This window comes from Takifugu flavidus, chromosome 11, assembly GCF_003711565.1.
Source record: "Takifugu flavidus isolate HTHZ2018 chromosome 11, ASM371156v2, whole genome shotgun sequence".
In the NCBI taxonomy this organism is placed as follows: domain Eukaryota; kingdom Metazoa; phylum Chordata; class Actinopteri; order Tetraodontiformes; family Tetraodontidae; genus Takifugu; species Takifugu flavidus.
The window spans coordinates 11,214,071-11,228,196 of NC_079530.1; the positions used below are offsets into that span (position 1 = coordinate 11,214,071).

The 14,126-nt window shown below is 55.1% G+C and overlaps 1 protein-coding gene across 2 annotated transcripts; it reads left to right on the forward strand.

Moving 5' to 3' along the window:
* The first annotated feature begins 129 nt into the window (after nt 1-129).
* On the forward strand, nt 130-13,991 carry LOC130534171 (striatin-like). 2 transcript variants are annotated; one of them, XM_057048156.1, is made up of 17 exons: nt 130-471; nt 5,185-5,288; nt 6,170-6,243; nt 7,683-7,761; nt 8,113-8,283; nt 8,403-8,538; nt 8,606-8,768; nt 9,562-9,672; nt 10,508-10,651; nt 10,724-10,860; nt 11,107-11,282; nt 11,348-11,395; nt 11,464-11,585; nt 11,666-11,833; nt 11,914-12,054; nt 12,270-12,458; nt 12,542-13,991. In XM_057048156.1, the coding sequence occupies exons 1-17, from the start codon at nt 259-261 to the stop codon at nt 12,709-12,711; spliced, it is 2,346 nt and encodes a 781-aa protein (XP_056904136.1). In that variant the 5' UTR covers nt 130-258; the 3' UTR covers nt 12,712-13,991. The 2 variants fall into 2 exon arrangements, with proteins under 2 accessions (XP_056904136.1, XP_056904137.1); XM_057048157.1 differs by lacking the exon at nt 9,562-9,672.
* Nucleotides 13,992-14,126: the final 135 nt, after the last annotated feature.

The window sequence follows — 14,126 nt, forward strand, 5'->3', positions numbered from 1 at the left end:
TTACAGTCATTCTGAAAAAATAAACACCAATAACGAGGCCGCGGCCGTTCCCCCGGAGTGTCAAGGTACGCTAATCGAGCGCCGCGGCCAACGTGCAGTGGGCGTGGTCGCGCGGCGACGTCACTCAATGACAGCTAGCTGTCAGAGGGTGAGTTCGGTCCCGAGCAGCGGAGCGCAGCAGTCCGCCTCGGCTTTCCGCTGCTATCGAGCACCTCCAATCGGCGAGACATCGGGCAAACCGTTCCCCCGAGCCCGGCCATGGACGAACAGGCGGGCCCCGGCGTGTTCTTCAACAACAACAACAACTCTGTTTTACCAGGCGGCGGGAAAGGACCGCTCGCCGACGGCGACGCGGGGGAAGCGGCGAGGGCGCATTACAGTATCCCGGGGATCTTGCACTTCCTGCAGCACGAATGGGCCCGATTCGAAGTAGAGCGAGCACAATGGGAGGTGGAGCGAGCCGAACTACAGGTAGAAACCTCACATTTGCGCGCACACACCGCATATTGGTGACATAACGAGCGCATAGTACTGCTTCTTTCAAGTATGGCGCCGCGTTTCAATGTTTGATCATTGGCGTTCCTGGGCTAACCTGTTAGCCTGCTAGCTTGTTAGCCTGAGCAGCAGCGCCCCGGACCCGACTGCTCGGTGGCTGCTTTACTACCTCTGAACTCTACGAAACCACCAAACTTTCTTGCTACCACGAGAAGCTGTTTGTTCTTCCTGTGATTAGAAATGTGCTGAGTCAACGAGAGCTGCATTTACAAGCTAAGGTGTTAATGTGTAACGCTAATGTTACCGTGTAGAAACACAGAGCGGCTATCAGCCTGCTTAGCTAACTATTGGAATTGTATAGAAACCTTGTTGATGCCCTTTTCTGAACGTTTTATTTGAGCTAAATATAAAGCGTCAGAAAGGCATCAACCCTTTGAGCTTTGATTAAAGCTGACACACAGGAATGAGACAAAGCACGTCTTGTTTTTGAGTCTTCTCACAAGCTAGCTGCTATGTCACTGCCACTCCTTGGGGAGAATAAAAACGGCTTTGGACTTTCTTTTTAAAGAGTTTTAAGTTGGTCATACTGATAATTGTCCCGACCCAAATCCTAAAAGTAACAAGAACGGTAATAACAACATTAATTGTAATCCGCCTCCTCACGGTGATGTATTGTACCTCTGGTAAACTACAGTTTAGCTTGAGAAACCATTAAAAGTTCACCTTCAGAGCTTTTGTCGCTTTACCGTGATTGATTTCACTGTTTTACAGCGTTGAACCCTCGTTAATGATTGATTGTTCCACACAGGCATTTTATTGCTACTGAACTGGTTCTCTGCAGCATAATTACTCACCAGTTAGCTGTACATTTCTGGGTTTAGCATTATGGCTAACATATGATTTATGCTACACTAAGTTCAGCCATCAGAGTTTGGACGGACGCTGTTTTCAGGTTGGAGACCTTCGCGTCCCTGTCCTGGACCCACCTGGCCCGAGGAGGCGCTTCCTGTCTTCTCTAGTGTCAGCTGATTGGTCAAGGTGCAGGGGTCCGGAGGTGGTTTCTCCTGTGGCTCTGGAGGTGGTTTCTCCTGTGATGGGAGCACCTCCTCAGGGCTCTGGAGGTGGTTTCTCCTGTGGTGGGAGCACCTCCTCAGGGCTCTGGAGGTGGTTTCTCCTGTGATGGGAGCACCTCCTCAGGGCTCTGGAGGTGGTTTTCCTGTGGCTCTGGAGGTGGTTCTCCTGTGGCTCTGGAGGTGGTTTCTCCTGTGGCTCTGGAGGTGGTTTCTCCTGTGATGGGAGCACCTCCTCAGGGCTCTGTAGGTGGTTTCTCCTGTGGTGGGAGCGCCTCCTCAGGGCTCTGGAGGTGGTTTCTCCTGTGGCTCTGGAGGTGGTTTCTCCTGTGATGGGAGCACCTCCTCAGGGCTCTGGAGGTGGTTTCTCCTGTGATGGGAGCACCTCCTCAGGGCTCTGGAGGTGGTTTCTCCTGTGGTGGGAGCGCCTCCTCAGGGCTCTGGAGGTGGTTTCTCCTGTGGCTCTGGAGGTGGTTTCTCCTGTGGCTCTGGAGGTGGTTTCTCCTGTGGTGGGAGCACCTCCTCAGGGCTCTGGAGGTGGTTTCTCCTGTGATCATATTTACGTTGTACTCTTGTACAATAACTGCGGCTGAATGCATTTTTCTGTGGTTGTTGTCCTAACGTGTAATAACACGTGTAATACACAGTGGTATTTCACTCCTCTGAACAGCGCTATGGTAACTATGGGCTGTTGAAGGGTGGAGCCATTATGGCCTGTTAAAAGCCTGCTGCTGCTGTCTTGCTAACGCCATGCTAACGTGTTATGAACATCACCTTTGGAGCCCTCGGCCCCCACGTGATGGACACCGTTGTGTCCTCGTGCGCTAGCATGCGCTCGCTGTGGGTCTGGACGTGCTAATCTTACTCCGGCGTATCCAAGGTGAAATCCTGGAAGGTCCCAGACTTCGCTGCTCTTCCTCCAGGACGGCGCCGCTCTCGTTCCATCCTTGAATGGAAGCTTAAAGCTGTGTCTCCGGAGAAGGAAAAGCTCCCAGGAATGTCGTCCAGCCAGCCTGTTGGTTCATGCTCAGGGCCACTCCTCTGGCGAGACTTAGCTTAGCTTAGCTTAGCTTAGCTTAGCCTGCAGCGTGGCGCCCGGGCCGCTGTCATTCAGGGCCGAGTGCTGGAGGATGATCAACATATCGCGTCTGTCCTGCTAATTTGCTGCTTAGTAGCAGGTTAGCGCTGTCAGGGTGCTAATGCTAATGCTAGTGCTAGTGCTCCTGAGAGTGGCTTTAAGGCCGTTGTGAGTGAAGGTCCGTAAAGTAAGGGGGGCGCTCAGGAAGCAGGTTTTGGAGCGTTGTTCCGGGTTGAGGTCCAGTCCCAGTGTGATGGCTGTGGACTCGGATCCCAACCTCTGGTGGTCCACCCGTGTTCTGACTGGAGCACTCGTCCAAAGATCGCGCTCAGCTGATCGGCGCCGTGCGCTGTGGCCTCATACTTGCAAAGCCCGAGGACGGTTCTGGTTAGCAACGAGCTCAGTCGCACAATAAAACGGACCAGGAGCAGAGATACGGGTCTGCTGTCAGCTGACCTGATCCGTCACCGCCCCCCAACAGACCAGAGATCCCAGGAGGGTCCGATAAAGGGTTCTGCTTTATCTGAAGGACCACAGGTTCCTCAACGTGGTTCCTCTGGACCCTGATGCTCCAACATCTGGGAGATTCTGGAGTTGTGATGGTAGCGTTGAGCTAAAGGCGGCTCGTTCTTTAGCTCCAGGCTAACGGCGCCGCCCACAAGCCTCCTTCAAACAGTGCAGGCTCCTCCTCCTCCGCAGGCTCCTCCCCCCCGGTGCCTCCCTCCGCAGGCTCCTCCCCCCAGGTGCTTCCCCCCCGGTCCCTCCTCCTCAGGTGCCCCCCCAGTCCCAGCACCTCCTCTAGCCGGGCTGCTTTGATGCACAGGCATGTGTGGAATGTTCTGGGGTCACTGTGGGAGTGGATCCAGCACGGACCGGACCGGACCGGAGCGTCCACGTTGTCCATGAGGCGTTCCAGCCGCTCCGCTGGGACCCTGGCGCCCGCTGTGGACCTCCGGAACCACTCTCCAGATGGAATGAGCTCACATCTGTGGTGATGGAAACCCGTTCAGCACCAGGCTCAGCACCAGGCCCAGGACTAGGCCCAGCACCAGGACCAGGACCAGGCTCAGGCCCTGCACCAGGCCCAGCGCCAGGCCCAGGACCAGGCTCAGGCCCTGCACCAGGCCCAGCGCCAGGCCCAGCACCTGGCCCAGCGCCGTGGTTAAGGTCCAGCCAGTTATTGGGCCGTCCCCTCTGCCCCCCCTGGATGGCGGCCCGTGCCGCCCGGCGCAGCACTGAGGGCTCCTTATCCAGCAGCCCAATAATGCGGCCTCTGTGATCCGGGTGGGAATGAAATGTCCCTGTGTCTCTTCATGGCCCAGTTGACTCTGCATTCCTCCCAAGGTGAATGTTTGATGCCGGAGCGCCGAGCCAGAGACCCACAGAGTCTCTCCTCTGTGTGGCGCCGCAGCGCTAACGCGCTAACGCGCTAACGCGCTAGCAGCATACAGAACTCAGGCGCTCACACCTCTCACGACTTCAGTTGCATCACCTCCTAATCTCCAACCCTTCTCCAGAGCTCCGTAGCTGAGCTCTTCAAAAATGTCCCTTCTCTATTTTTGGCCCTGCTTCATCTCCAGGCCTTTAATTCTCAAGGATTCCTAAATCCAGACATTCTTGCCATTGTTAGCATCACTGAGGGGTGTTAGCATCTCTGAGGGGTGTTAGCATCACTGAGGGGTGTTAGCATCACTGAGGGGTGTTAGCATCACTGAGGAGTGTTAGCATCACTGAGGGGTGTTAGCATCACTGAGGGGTGTTAGCATCACTGAGGAGTGTTAGCATCACTGAGGGGTGTTAGCATCACTGAGGGGTGTTAGCATCACTGAGGGGTGTTAGCATAGCGCCTGCTGCTCTACGAGCTGCTCGTCAGCTCTGGTGAGCTGCGCTGGTCCGGAGAACCGTGGGAGCAGCGGCGCCGCTGTTATCGACTGAGGCGCCGTCGTGACTCACGGCTGCAGCAGCGTTTGTGCGAATCCCTCCGAACCCGCTGGAGCTCAAACGTTCCCCTGAAGAGGCGGCTTCAGCTCTGCGTGAACGTTGGGACATCGTTGCCCCTCCCTGGTGGTGCGATGGGAGCTGTGTGAGAGGAAGATGTAATCCCCAAGAGTGTCAAGTGTGTGTGTGTGTGTGTGTGTGTGTGTGTGTGTGTGTGTGTGTGTGTGTGTGTGTGTGTGTGTGTGCGCGTGTGCTGGTGTGTGTACGACCCTGCAAAGTAAAGTAATGTAATGCTGACTCAGACTGACCATCCACAGCTGCTGCCTGCTACTAAAGAGAGGAGTGTGTGTGGGTGTGTGGGTGTGTGTGTGTGTGTGTGGGTTAGATTAAAATAGAAGAGCTCTGATGCCTCTCTTTGCCTCCCACCACACACACGGATTTGACAGCTTCTTGTTGTTTCCGTCCTGACGCATCTCCTGGTCTTTGTTGCTCGTTGGTTCGCGTCTCGTCCGCGGGGACGTTGATCTATTAATAATCGCAGCTCCTGTAAAGCCGCTCCCACGTTGGGAATCGGACCTGACAGTCCTATTTTTGTGCTTTCAGGCCCAAATCGCCTTCCTGCAGGGGGAGAGGAAAGGCCAGGAGAACCTGAAGAAGGACCTGGTGAGGAGGATCAAGATGTTGGAGTACGCCCTGAAGCAGGAGAGGTGGGTGTCTGGCCGCCCCCCGCTGGGCCCCCCAGGGTGGCACCGGTACCTGCTGATGGCACCTTCAGATAACAGATGAGAACGAGGATGCTGTGACCCGACCCACGAGCTAACGGCGGCGTTAGCCCGGGGCCTCTGCTGGTTCCGCCAGCTCTCTGTGAGGGGGTGCTGCTCTCTGCTCGCCACCGACCACAGAGGAAGCAGCTTCCTGTGACGTGCAGACGACAGAGCTGCGTTGCTCGGCAACGGTCCGCTCACGTCGGGGCTCTATCACCTCTACGAGGCTAAAGTGGAGCAGCAGTCTGGGATGGGTCTGTTATAAGTAGCTAATATCAGAACATTCCCAGATCCGTCTGCGTCCTCGTCGGGCTCATTTGATCGGGAATCATCGCCTCTGTTTATCCGGTGCTCCACTGAGGACGTGGAGGCCCAGGAAGAGCGCTCACTCTGGGATTACTACTGTTGCTAAGTAACGGGTCACGTCTCCGAGGCCTTTTGAAAGCATCAGAAATGGGTTTGAACGTGTAGGATGTTCCCAATTTGGAATGAATTTGATTTGGAAGTGAGGCTGTGTTCTCGGGGGGGGGGATTCTGGGGGGGTGAGCACGTCTGTCCTCCAACAAGGATGGACTTGTCCCTCTGCCGGTGCTGTTGAGAAGGTTATTGTGAACATTTGGGTCACGTGAAACTTCACACGTGATTTTCCAAATTCTGGTGAAGGAATTTCTGAGCATCCGCTCGTGCAAGCTCACGTGCATCATATTTCTGCAGAGCCGACGAGCTGAACTTGAGCGTAGACGAGTTAAAGCGCATCGGGAAGGTTCTGGTGGTTCTGGTGGTTCTGGTGGTCACCTGTCTCTCCCTGCTCCTCTTCCCTGCAGAGCAAAGTTCCACAAGCTGAAATACGGGACGGAGTTGAATCAGGGGGACGTGAAGCCGCCAAGCTACGACTCCGGTAAGTGTCCCAGCCGTGCTCCTCTCTGCTCCGATCGACCGTTCCATGTGAGGAAAGTGCACGTGTGATCGTGCACGTTGCCTTCACGTGATGGACGCGTGACCGACGCCCGGACACGTGATGGACGCCCGGACACGTGTCCGGGCGTCCGTCACGTGTCCGGGCTTCGAACACGTGTCCGGGCGTCCGTCACGTGTCCGGGCTTCGAACACGTGTCCGGGCGTCCATCACGTGTCCGGGCGTCCATCACGTGTCCGGGCTTCGAACACGTGTCCGGGCGTCCGTCACGTGTCCGGGCGTCCGTTCGTGTCCGGGCGTCCGTTCACGTGTCCGGGCGTCCGTCACGTGTCCGGGCGTCCGTTCGTGTCCGGGCGTCCGTTCACGTGTCCGGGCGTCCGTTCACGTGTCCGGGCGTCCGTTCACGTGTCCGGGCATCCATCACGTGTCCGGGCTTCGATCACGTGTCCGGGCGTCCATCACGTGTCCGGGCTTCGAACACGTGTCCGGGCGTCCGTTCACGTGTCCGGCGTCCGTTCACGTGTCCGGGCGTCCATCACGTGTCCGGCGTCCGTCACGTGTCCGGGCGTCGTTCACGTGTCCGGGCGTCCATCACGTGTCCGGGTGTCCATCACGTGTCCATCACGTGTCCGGGCTTCGATCACGTGTCCGGGTGTCCATCACGTGTCCGGGCTTCGAACACGTGTCCGGGCGTCCGTTCACGTGTCCGGGCGTCCGTCACGTGTCCGGGCGTCCGTCCCGTGTCCGGGCGTCGGTCACGTGTCCGGGCGTCGGTCACGTGTCCGGGCGTCGGTCACGTGTCCGGGCTTCCGTCACGTGTCCGGGCGTCCGTCACGTGTCCGGGCGTATTGTTTGTCTCCGTCTCGGCCGTCAACCCTCACGTCTGGAAAAGGAAGCACCTCTGCTGTGATTCTCCGCCTCTTCTCGGAGCGCCCGAGCCCTGAAGTGTTGGTGAGTGGGGGGTGGAGGGAACGGTGTGAGGCAGGGTGGGAGGTGTTGTTTGGGGGTGGGGCCACACCTGCCCACTCCGCACCTCTCTGCGGCCCGTCTGCTCACCAGACACCAGTGGCGAAGATCGTTGTTACTCTTCTCCGGGCAAAAAGTCTCAGCTGACTCGTGAACAATACGTCAAAAAATCATACAGTTTTGGTTTGGGCATCGAAACCATGACTGATGGTTTTGAAAAACGTTCCCTTACTACTGCAGCCAAGGCAGAACCGACCCGCTGGTACTGAGCTGATGTGTGCTGACAGGCAGTGGTGGTTTTCCCAGGATCCTCCGCCCTGTTCACCAGTAAATGTGTGCACGTGTTCAGCCGAGTGGTGAAAAGGCGTCGCTGCCAGGATGCTGGAACATTCTCACCGAGCTTCAAACAGAACCCACGCCAGAGCGCTGATTTGTGTCCACCTCTCCTCCTGCAGATGAGGCCAACGAGAACGAGTCCTCGGGATCGCTCAACAATCAGCTTTCCTGGAAACAAGGTCGCCAGCTGCTCAGGCAGTGAGTGAGAATTCCTTTGGAATTCCTCAATTAAATTGAGTGCTCTCACGTAATGTATTCATTTCCTATAGTTCTTTTTTTTTTGTCATATCCAGAGTTTTTATTAAACATTTTAATGTACCAGAAAAACTGCCTTCCAAATGTAGCTGTGGGTCCAGCGCCCTCTCATGGCTCTCGGTGGGAACTACACGCTCGTGCACGCTGTTTTAGGTTCTAGTCCCATCTGCTGTTCTGTGAATATCACAGGCAACACGTCGAACGTGTTGGTCAATGAGGCTGTAGTTGAACTTTCTTTTTTCACAGACATTCTTTTATCTGTAGCCGCACTAATGGTTAGAAATGTGGCTCCAGGTATCTGCAGGAGGTGGGCTACACAGACACCATCCTGGATGTAAAGTCCCAGAGGGTCCGAGCTCTGCTAGGACTCACCGGAGAGGGTGGCGGGAAGACCGGGGAACGCACCAGTACTGAACCTCTGGTGAATGGAACAGACTTGTCAACGAAGGGCAATGGCACCAGAGGGTAATTATGGAACGGCAACATTAGCAACTATAGCCTACATGCTAAGTTGTCAAGCTAGCTTGTTCTCAAATCAGTGCTACCCGCGAGGATTTGAAACGGTGTGTAATGTTGCTCCGCAGGAAACCCGAGGTCTCTGAGACCAGCGCAGTGCTGGAGGTCTTCAAATTCATTGAAAATGCAGCGGCTGAGTTCAGTGATGAGGACGAGGACGAGGATAATGAGGGGCGGGACAGGACAAATGTGGAATCCAGGACGGTGAGAGACAGACTGACACCTGTCAACAGAACAGATGCTGTATACACATGCTGTTTCCTGCACCCAGATCCTCAGAAAGAAGCCTTCGTCCTCACTGTCACCTGCCAGCATGGACACCAGCGAGGACCCGGACACAGAGGAGGCGCTGAAGGGCTTTGACTTCCTGTCCAGCACTGATGAGATGGACACCTCCCCAGAATCCAGAGGCAACGGGGACGGCACCGACTGGGGTGAGTCTCGGGTCTCTCAGGAAGGCCTCGGTGTTTGATATCCAGAGTGTGTGTGAGAGATTGACGACCCGACGTGAGTTCTGCCCCGAATTTTGCTATAAATCTTATAATAAAGTTTCAGGAACCGTCGATTTTGTCATGTTTCAGAGAATGTTCATCGTTCATGTGTCATGGTGTAGTCATAAGTCATCTTTGGAGTGTCTCTGTATAACCCATGGTTTGTGTTCCTGTCCACTGTGTTACCATAGCAACCCTCGACCACGTCTCCTCCACTCCCGTCTTTTAGCCTCACCGGTCCTCAGAGTTCCATCGTGGGTGACGCGCCGATTGGGCTTCTTCGACTTTGAATATCACGTTTTCATCAACATTTTATCGAGAATATTCTTTGATCATTTTATCTGTGAGTTCAAATCAAAGAAGTCCTCAGGCAGCGCGTCCTTCCCAGCAGTCTCATGCCCCAGTTAAGGTGTGAGCGTGTGGCGTTACCCTGCCAGACACTCCCCCGTGGCTCAGAGCGTCGCCACATAAGAGGCGTCCTGCCTCTCACCCCCAGTAGTGTTTGAACATCTAAACGTAACGAGTCGGTAGTCGCACGTTGCCTCTGCATGGTAGGGCATCTCCATTTCTGCCCCCTGCTGCCAGTATTCCGTGCCAACATGATCGCAGGTGCATGAGCGTCGCTCAGTCAGCCTCAGCTCGCTCATCGGCCGGTCAAAGATGGTTGCTGGTTCAGGGTCTCAACCACAGCAGTTGCTCAACAGCCTCTCGGTCTGGTTCTGTTCCCCCTGTGTAGAGAAGGACGAGCAAGGTCCCATTTCTGAGGCTTGGGATGTGGACCCGGGCTTGATAACCAAACTCAAGGAGCAGTACAAAAAGGAGCGCAAGGGCAAAAAGGGGGTGAAGAGTAAGTCCCGCGAGGCGCCGCTGCCTCCTCCTCCTCCTCTCTCCATAGAGCCTGACACTTTTCTGAGTTCTACCAAAGAAGCTTCAACTCTAAACTTCAGTGACCTCCTTGTTTTCTTCTCCTTTCGTCTCCTTCATTTGCTCCTGGTCCTCGTTTCTACCTGGCATCGTTGTGTCCTGTTGTCCGTCCCTTCATATCCGGCCTGCTGCCACATCCGCCGTCTTCATCTTCGGTGTGATTGTTCCTGCTTGGTTTTTCTGATTTGTTGAAGGTTTTGACTTGTGTCCCCATCAGTGTCCTCCTTCAGTGTGTCCATCCTCACCCGTCCCCGTCTGGATGTTGTAGTGAGAAGCAACGCTTCTGCTGCTGTGAGCTGACAGTAATCGGACAGTTGTCCTCCAGCCCAGCTGAGCAGCACCATCCCAGTAATCACCCACCTCAGCTGCACCTTCATTCAATCAGAGCTCTTAGAGTTCACATTTACAAGGACAAAGCTTCAACAAGTCGGCTTGGTTCTGGTTGTGTTTGATGAGCTCCACACTTTGCTTGTTCCTCTCATCCTCCGGGCTGTCCTGGCTGTGAGCCGGCGTCGGGAGATCTGGATGGGATTTCATTCTTGCAAACTTAATTTCCTGTGGCAGCTGCTCCGCCTCGCTTTGTCTTTATTTACTTTCACTTCTCTTCCTTTGCACACTTCTTTTTCTGAGCTTCTCGGTCACTGTTGCTTCCATATTCCTACTTTTGTTCTCCTCCTTTCAACACGTTCTGTGAAGACTTGCACCTTTCTGTCTGCTTTGCCTCCATGTTTAACGTTTGGAACCTGCCTCCTCAACAGGGCCGAACCGGTCGAAGCTGCAGGACATGTTGGCCAACCTCCGAGACGCGGAGGATCCGTCTCACATGCAGCCTCCCTCGGCTCCTCAGCCCCGGCCCAGCGCGGTCCGATTCAATGAGCACGAAGGGAACCGGACCGATGAAGGTGCTCGGCTCAAGTCCCCGCCTGTCTTTGTCCACGCGGAGCTTTAACTCTGCTCGTTTGCTTGTTTCCTAGTGGAGGCGCTGACGTTCCCGCCGACCTCTGGGAAGTCTTTTATTATGGGCGGCGACGAGGCCATGGAGAGCGAGCTGGGCCTGGGGGAGCTGGCTGGACTCACCGTGGCCAACGAGGCCGACAGCCTGGCGTACGATGTCAGTAAATCCACACCGTTTCTCTTCAGGGGGGTTGGCATGGAAACGGATAGGTGGCAACAACATCTTTGATACCAGACTAACTTGGGACCATGTGTGATAGAACAAATTCACTTTCTTGTTTATTAAAGTTGAAACGGAGCGATTCTTCACACATCAGTTCCAGTTTTCACAGTTTTTGAGCCTCGTTAACTTTTGTTATTGATAATAAAGCGTTAAAAGGCCATTTTTAAACTCCTTCTCCAGATTGGAAACAATAAGGATGCGATGAGGAAAACGTGGAACCCTAAGTTCACGCTGCGGAGCCATTTCGACGGCATCCGCGCGCTGACCTTTCACCCGGTGGAACCGGTCCTCGTCACCGCCTCAGAGGACCACACGCTGAAGATGTGGAACCTGCAGAAGACGGCTCCGGCCAAGAAGTGAGTGTGTCAGCAGCCGCGCTCCTCCCGTTGTCTAACCGTACTCAACACGCCTTTGTCCCCAGGAGCGCCTCCTTAGACGTGGAACCCATCTACACCTTCAGGGCTCACAGGTAAGAAGCTGCTGTTCCCAGATCAGCCGAGGCTTTAGGAAGCGGCTCTAACGGGTGTTTCTGGGCAGGGGGGCCGTGCTGAGCGTGGTGATGAGCAGCAGCGGGGAGCAGTGTTTCAGCGGCGGGGTGGACGGGACCATCCAGTGCTGGAACACCCCCAATCCCAACATCGACCCCTACGACTCCTACGGTAACGGCGGGCGTGCTGAGGGCAGCGTGGCGCCGCTCCGCCTCCACACGTTGCTCATTGGTCTCTGCGTTTGTGTGCAGAGCCCTCGGTGCTGCGGGGAGCCTTGTGCGGACACGCCGACTCCGTCTGGGGGTTGGTCTACAGCAGCGCGCACCAGCGCCTCCTGTCCTGCTCTGCGGACGGGACGGTGCGGCTGTGGGACGCCAACACCACCTCCCCCGCCCTCGCCGTGTTCAACGAAGACAAAAGTAGACGGAAACGTCAACGGCTGCATTTCTTTCCTGTCACCTTTGCTCCGCTAACGAATGTCTCTGTTGGCCTTCGCCAGAGCTGGGGGTGCCCTCCTCTGTGGACCTGGTCTGCAGTGATCCAGCTCACCTGGTCACGTCCTTCACCAACGGGCAGATCGGACTCTTCAACATGGAGACGCGTCAGCTGGTCCTCACTCTGGAGTCCACCGTGGAGCCCAGTAAGCACTGACGTCACAACTGTCCTTTCAGTACCGCGAATTAAGGGGATTTCATGGGACCACTTAGATATTCTGATCAAACCTTCTGGTTCATGGTCCTGGGACACAGGTTCTGTGCTTTTGATGCTTAGGTTCTGCAGGTCAGGGAGCCTTGTGTTCTGCTCTGGATGGCTGGAGCTCGCTGTTGTTTAACGGTGCTGGTGTGTCTGTAACAGGCACTTCCTGTCAGATCAACAAAATCCTGAGTCACCCAACTCTTCCAATCACCATCACGGCGCAGGAGGACAGACACATCAAGTTCTACGACAACACCAGTGGGAAGCTGATCCACTCCATGGTGGCTCATCTGGACGCTGTCACCAGTTTAGCTGTGGATCCTAACGGGCTGTATCTCATGTCCGGCAGTAAGTAGCAGGACTTCCTGTCGGCCCCTCCCACGCACCTCCGTTCCCCCTCTGTGTCGTGACTCTGCTGTCGTCCTCCGCAGGTCACGACTCTTCCATCCGCCTGTGGAACCTGGAGAGTAAAACGTGCATCCAGGAGTTCACGGCTCACAGGAAGAAGTTCGAGGAGGCCATCCACGACGTGGCGTTCCACCCGTCTAAGTGCTACATCGCCAGCGCCGGGGCAGACGCTCTCGCCAAAGTGTTTGTATGACGCGGAGCTGCATCCTCCTCCGCAGCCCCGCCCTCTGACTCTGCCACCAATGATCGGGGACCCGCAGAGACCCTGCTGGGAGGGGGGGACTCTGGTGCACGGGTCCAGTCCTGCCTCTCACAGCCCTGACTGACTGACCATGTAGCCTCAATCCTCCATCAGGAGCAGAACCGCTCCCTGGTCCCCCAGACACCATCCAGGCAGGCCTGGGTGTGACGGGCCGCGGCGCCCCCCTACCCAGACCCACTCGGACTCAACCTCACGGTTCGGAGGCTCAGGACAAGTGTTGGGAGACGTGAGGCGGTCTTCTGCTTCAGTGACTTCAGGAGCCCCCCGAGGCCCCTGGCCCTCCACCTTTCCCCTCAGACAGAGCGCTCTGGGCCCTCAGCCCCAGTCAGGTTTTGTGTTGTGCTGTTCCAGAAACGTTGCCGGAGCAACCGCGGAAGCCTGCCGCCATCTGCCCGTCTGCTCCCGGGACCCGGGACCCGGGACGCTGCTCGCAGGCCTGCCTATACTTTCCTTTTTAGAACACGTGTTGACAAATGTGCCTTTGCTTTATAAAGGTCTTGAAAAATGTTATTTTAACAAGCTTGTTTTGGGGGGAAGGGGGGGAGGGACGGCAGAGAAACGGAGCAGGTCGATCACCATGTTGTTGATTTTAATATTGGATGTAAAATTACAAATGCTTATAATAAACAAAATATATATTCAGTCTTAAGATTTAATGTGCAGAGTGAGTTTGAGTGCTCCTTTTTGATATGTGTGGTTGGGGAATCAATCTTGTGCATTTCAGGGTAACGCTGGGGGGGGACGCACACCTTTCCGTAGAGCGCCTGTCCATTAGATGCACACGGCAGGTAAGAAGCCACCAAAGGAAACTTCCTGGTTGCAGATTCCAGCTCCGACTCGGTTCTAGAGCTCCGTTTTTGGATGAACTCGTTTGATTTTGGCCAGTTTGCTCTTTGGATTAATGGCTTGTATTGTATGTAGTTTCCCCCGTTGTGTGGACTTGCTCGACAACCGTGTGATGTATCACGTCCAGATAATTCCAGTAGTCCGGTGTTTAGCGGGAACCTAGTGCAGTTCTGTAGGACTCTGAAATAACCTTTGACACACAGATTTGTCCTGCATTTTTCCAGTTTATTGTGAGATGTATTCCTGGATAAACTTAACACGATGGAGATGTTGTACATGTAGAGTACAGCGTCGGTTGAGCCATTTTCTCAGTCACTGGTTTGTATATGAAAGTATGTTCCAAATAAAACCTGCTGTAAAATCGACCCGCTCTGTTTTCCTGTGCGCTGACACGTGCACGTCTGGGATTTTGCTGGGTTTGGAATTTTTCACCAAATGTGTGTTTTCCCACATTTTCCACATCCAAAATCCTCCTGGAATTTTGGCCGAGAGAAAATTTG

Bases quoted from the DNA above. Each gene is read 5' to 3' on its own strand.
- LOC130534171 (XM_057048156.1), top strand. From the start codon at position 259: ATGGACGAACAGGCGGGCCCCGGCGTGTTCTTCAACAACAACAACAAC. The intron at 6,244-7,682 runs GTAAGTGTCCCA...CTCCTCCTGCAG, and splicing joins GCCGCCAAGCTACGACTCCG to ATGAGGCCAACGAGAACGAG. The intron at 8,769-9,561 runs GTGAGTCTCGGG...CCCCCTGTGTAG, and splicing joins CGGGGACGGCACCGACTGGG to AGAAGGACGAGCAAGGTCCC.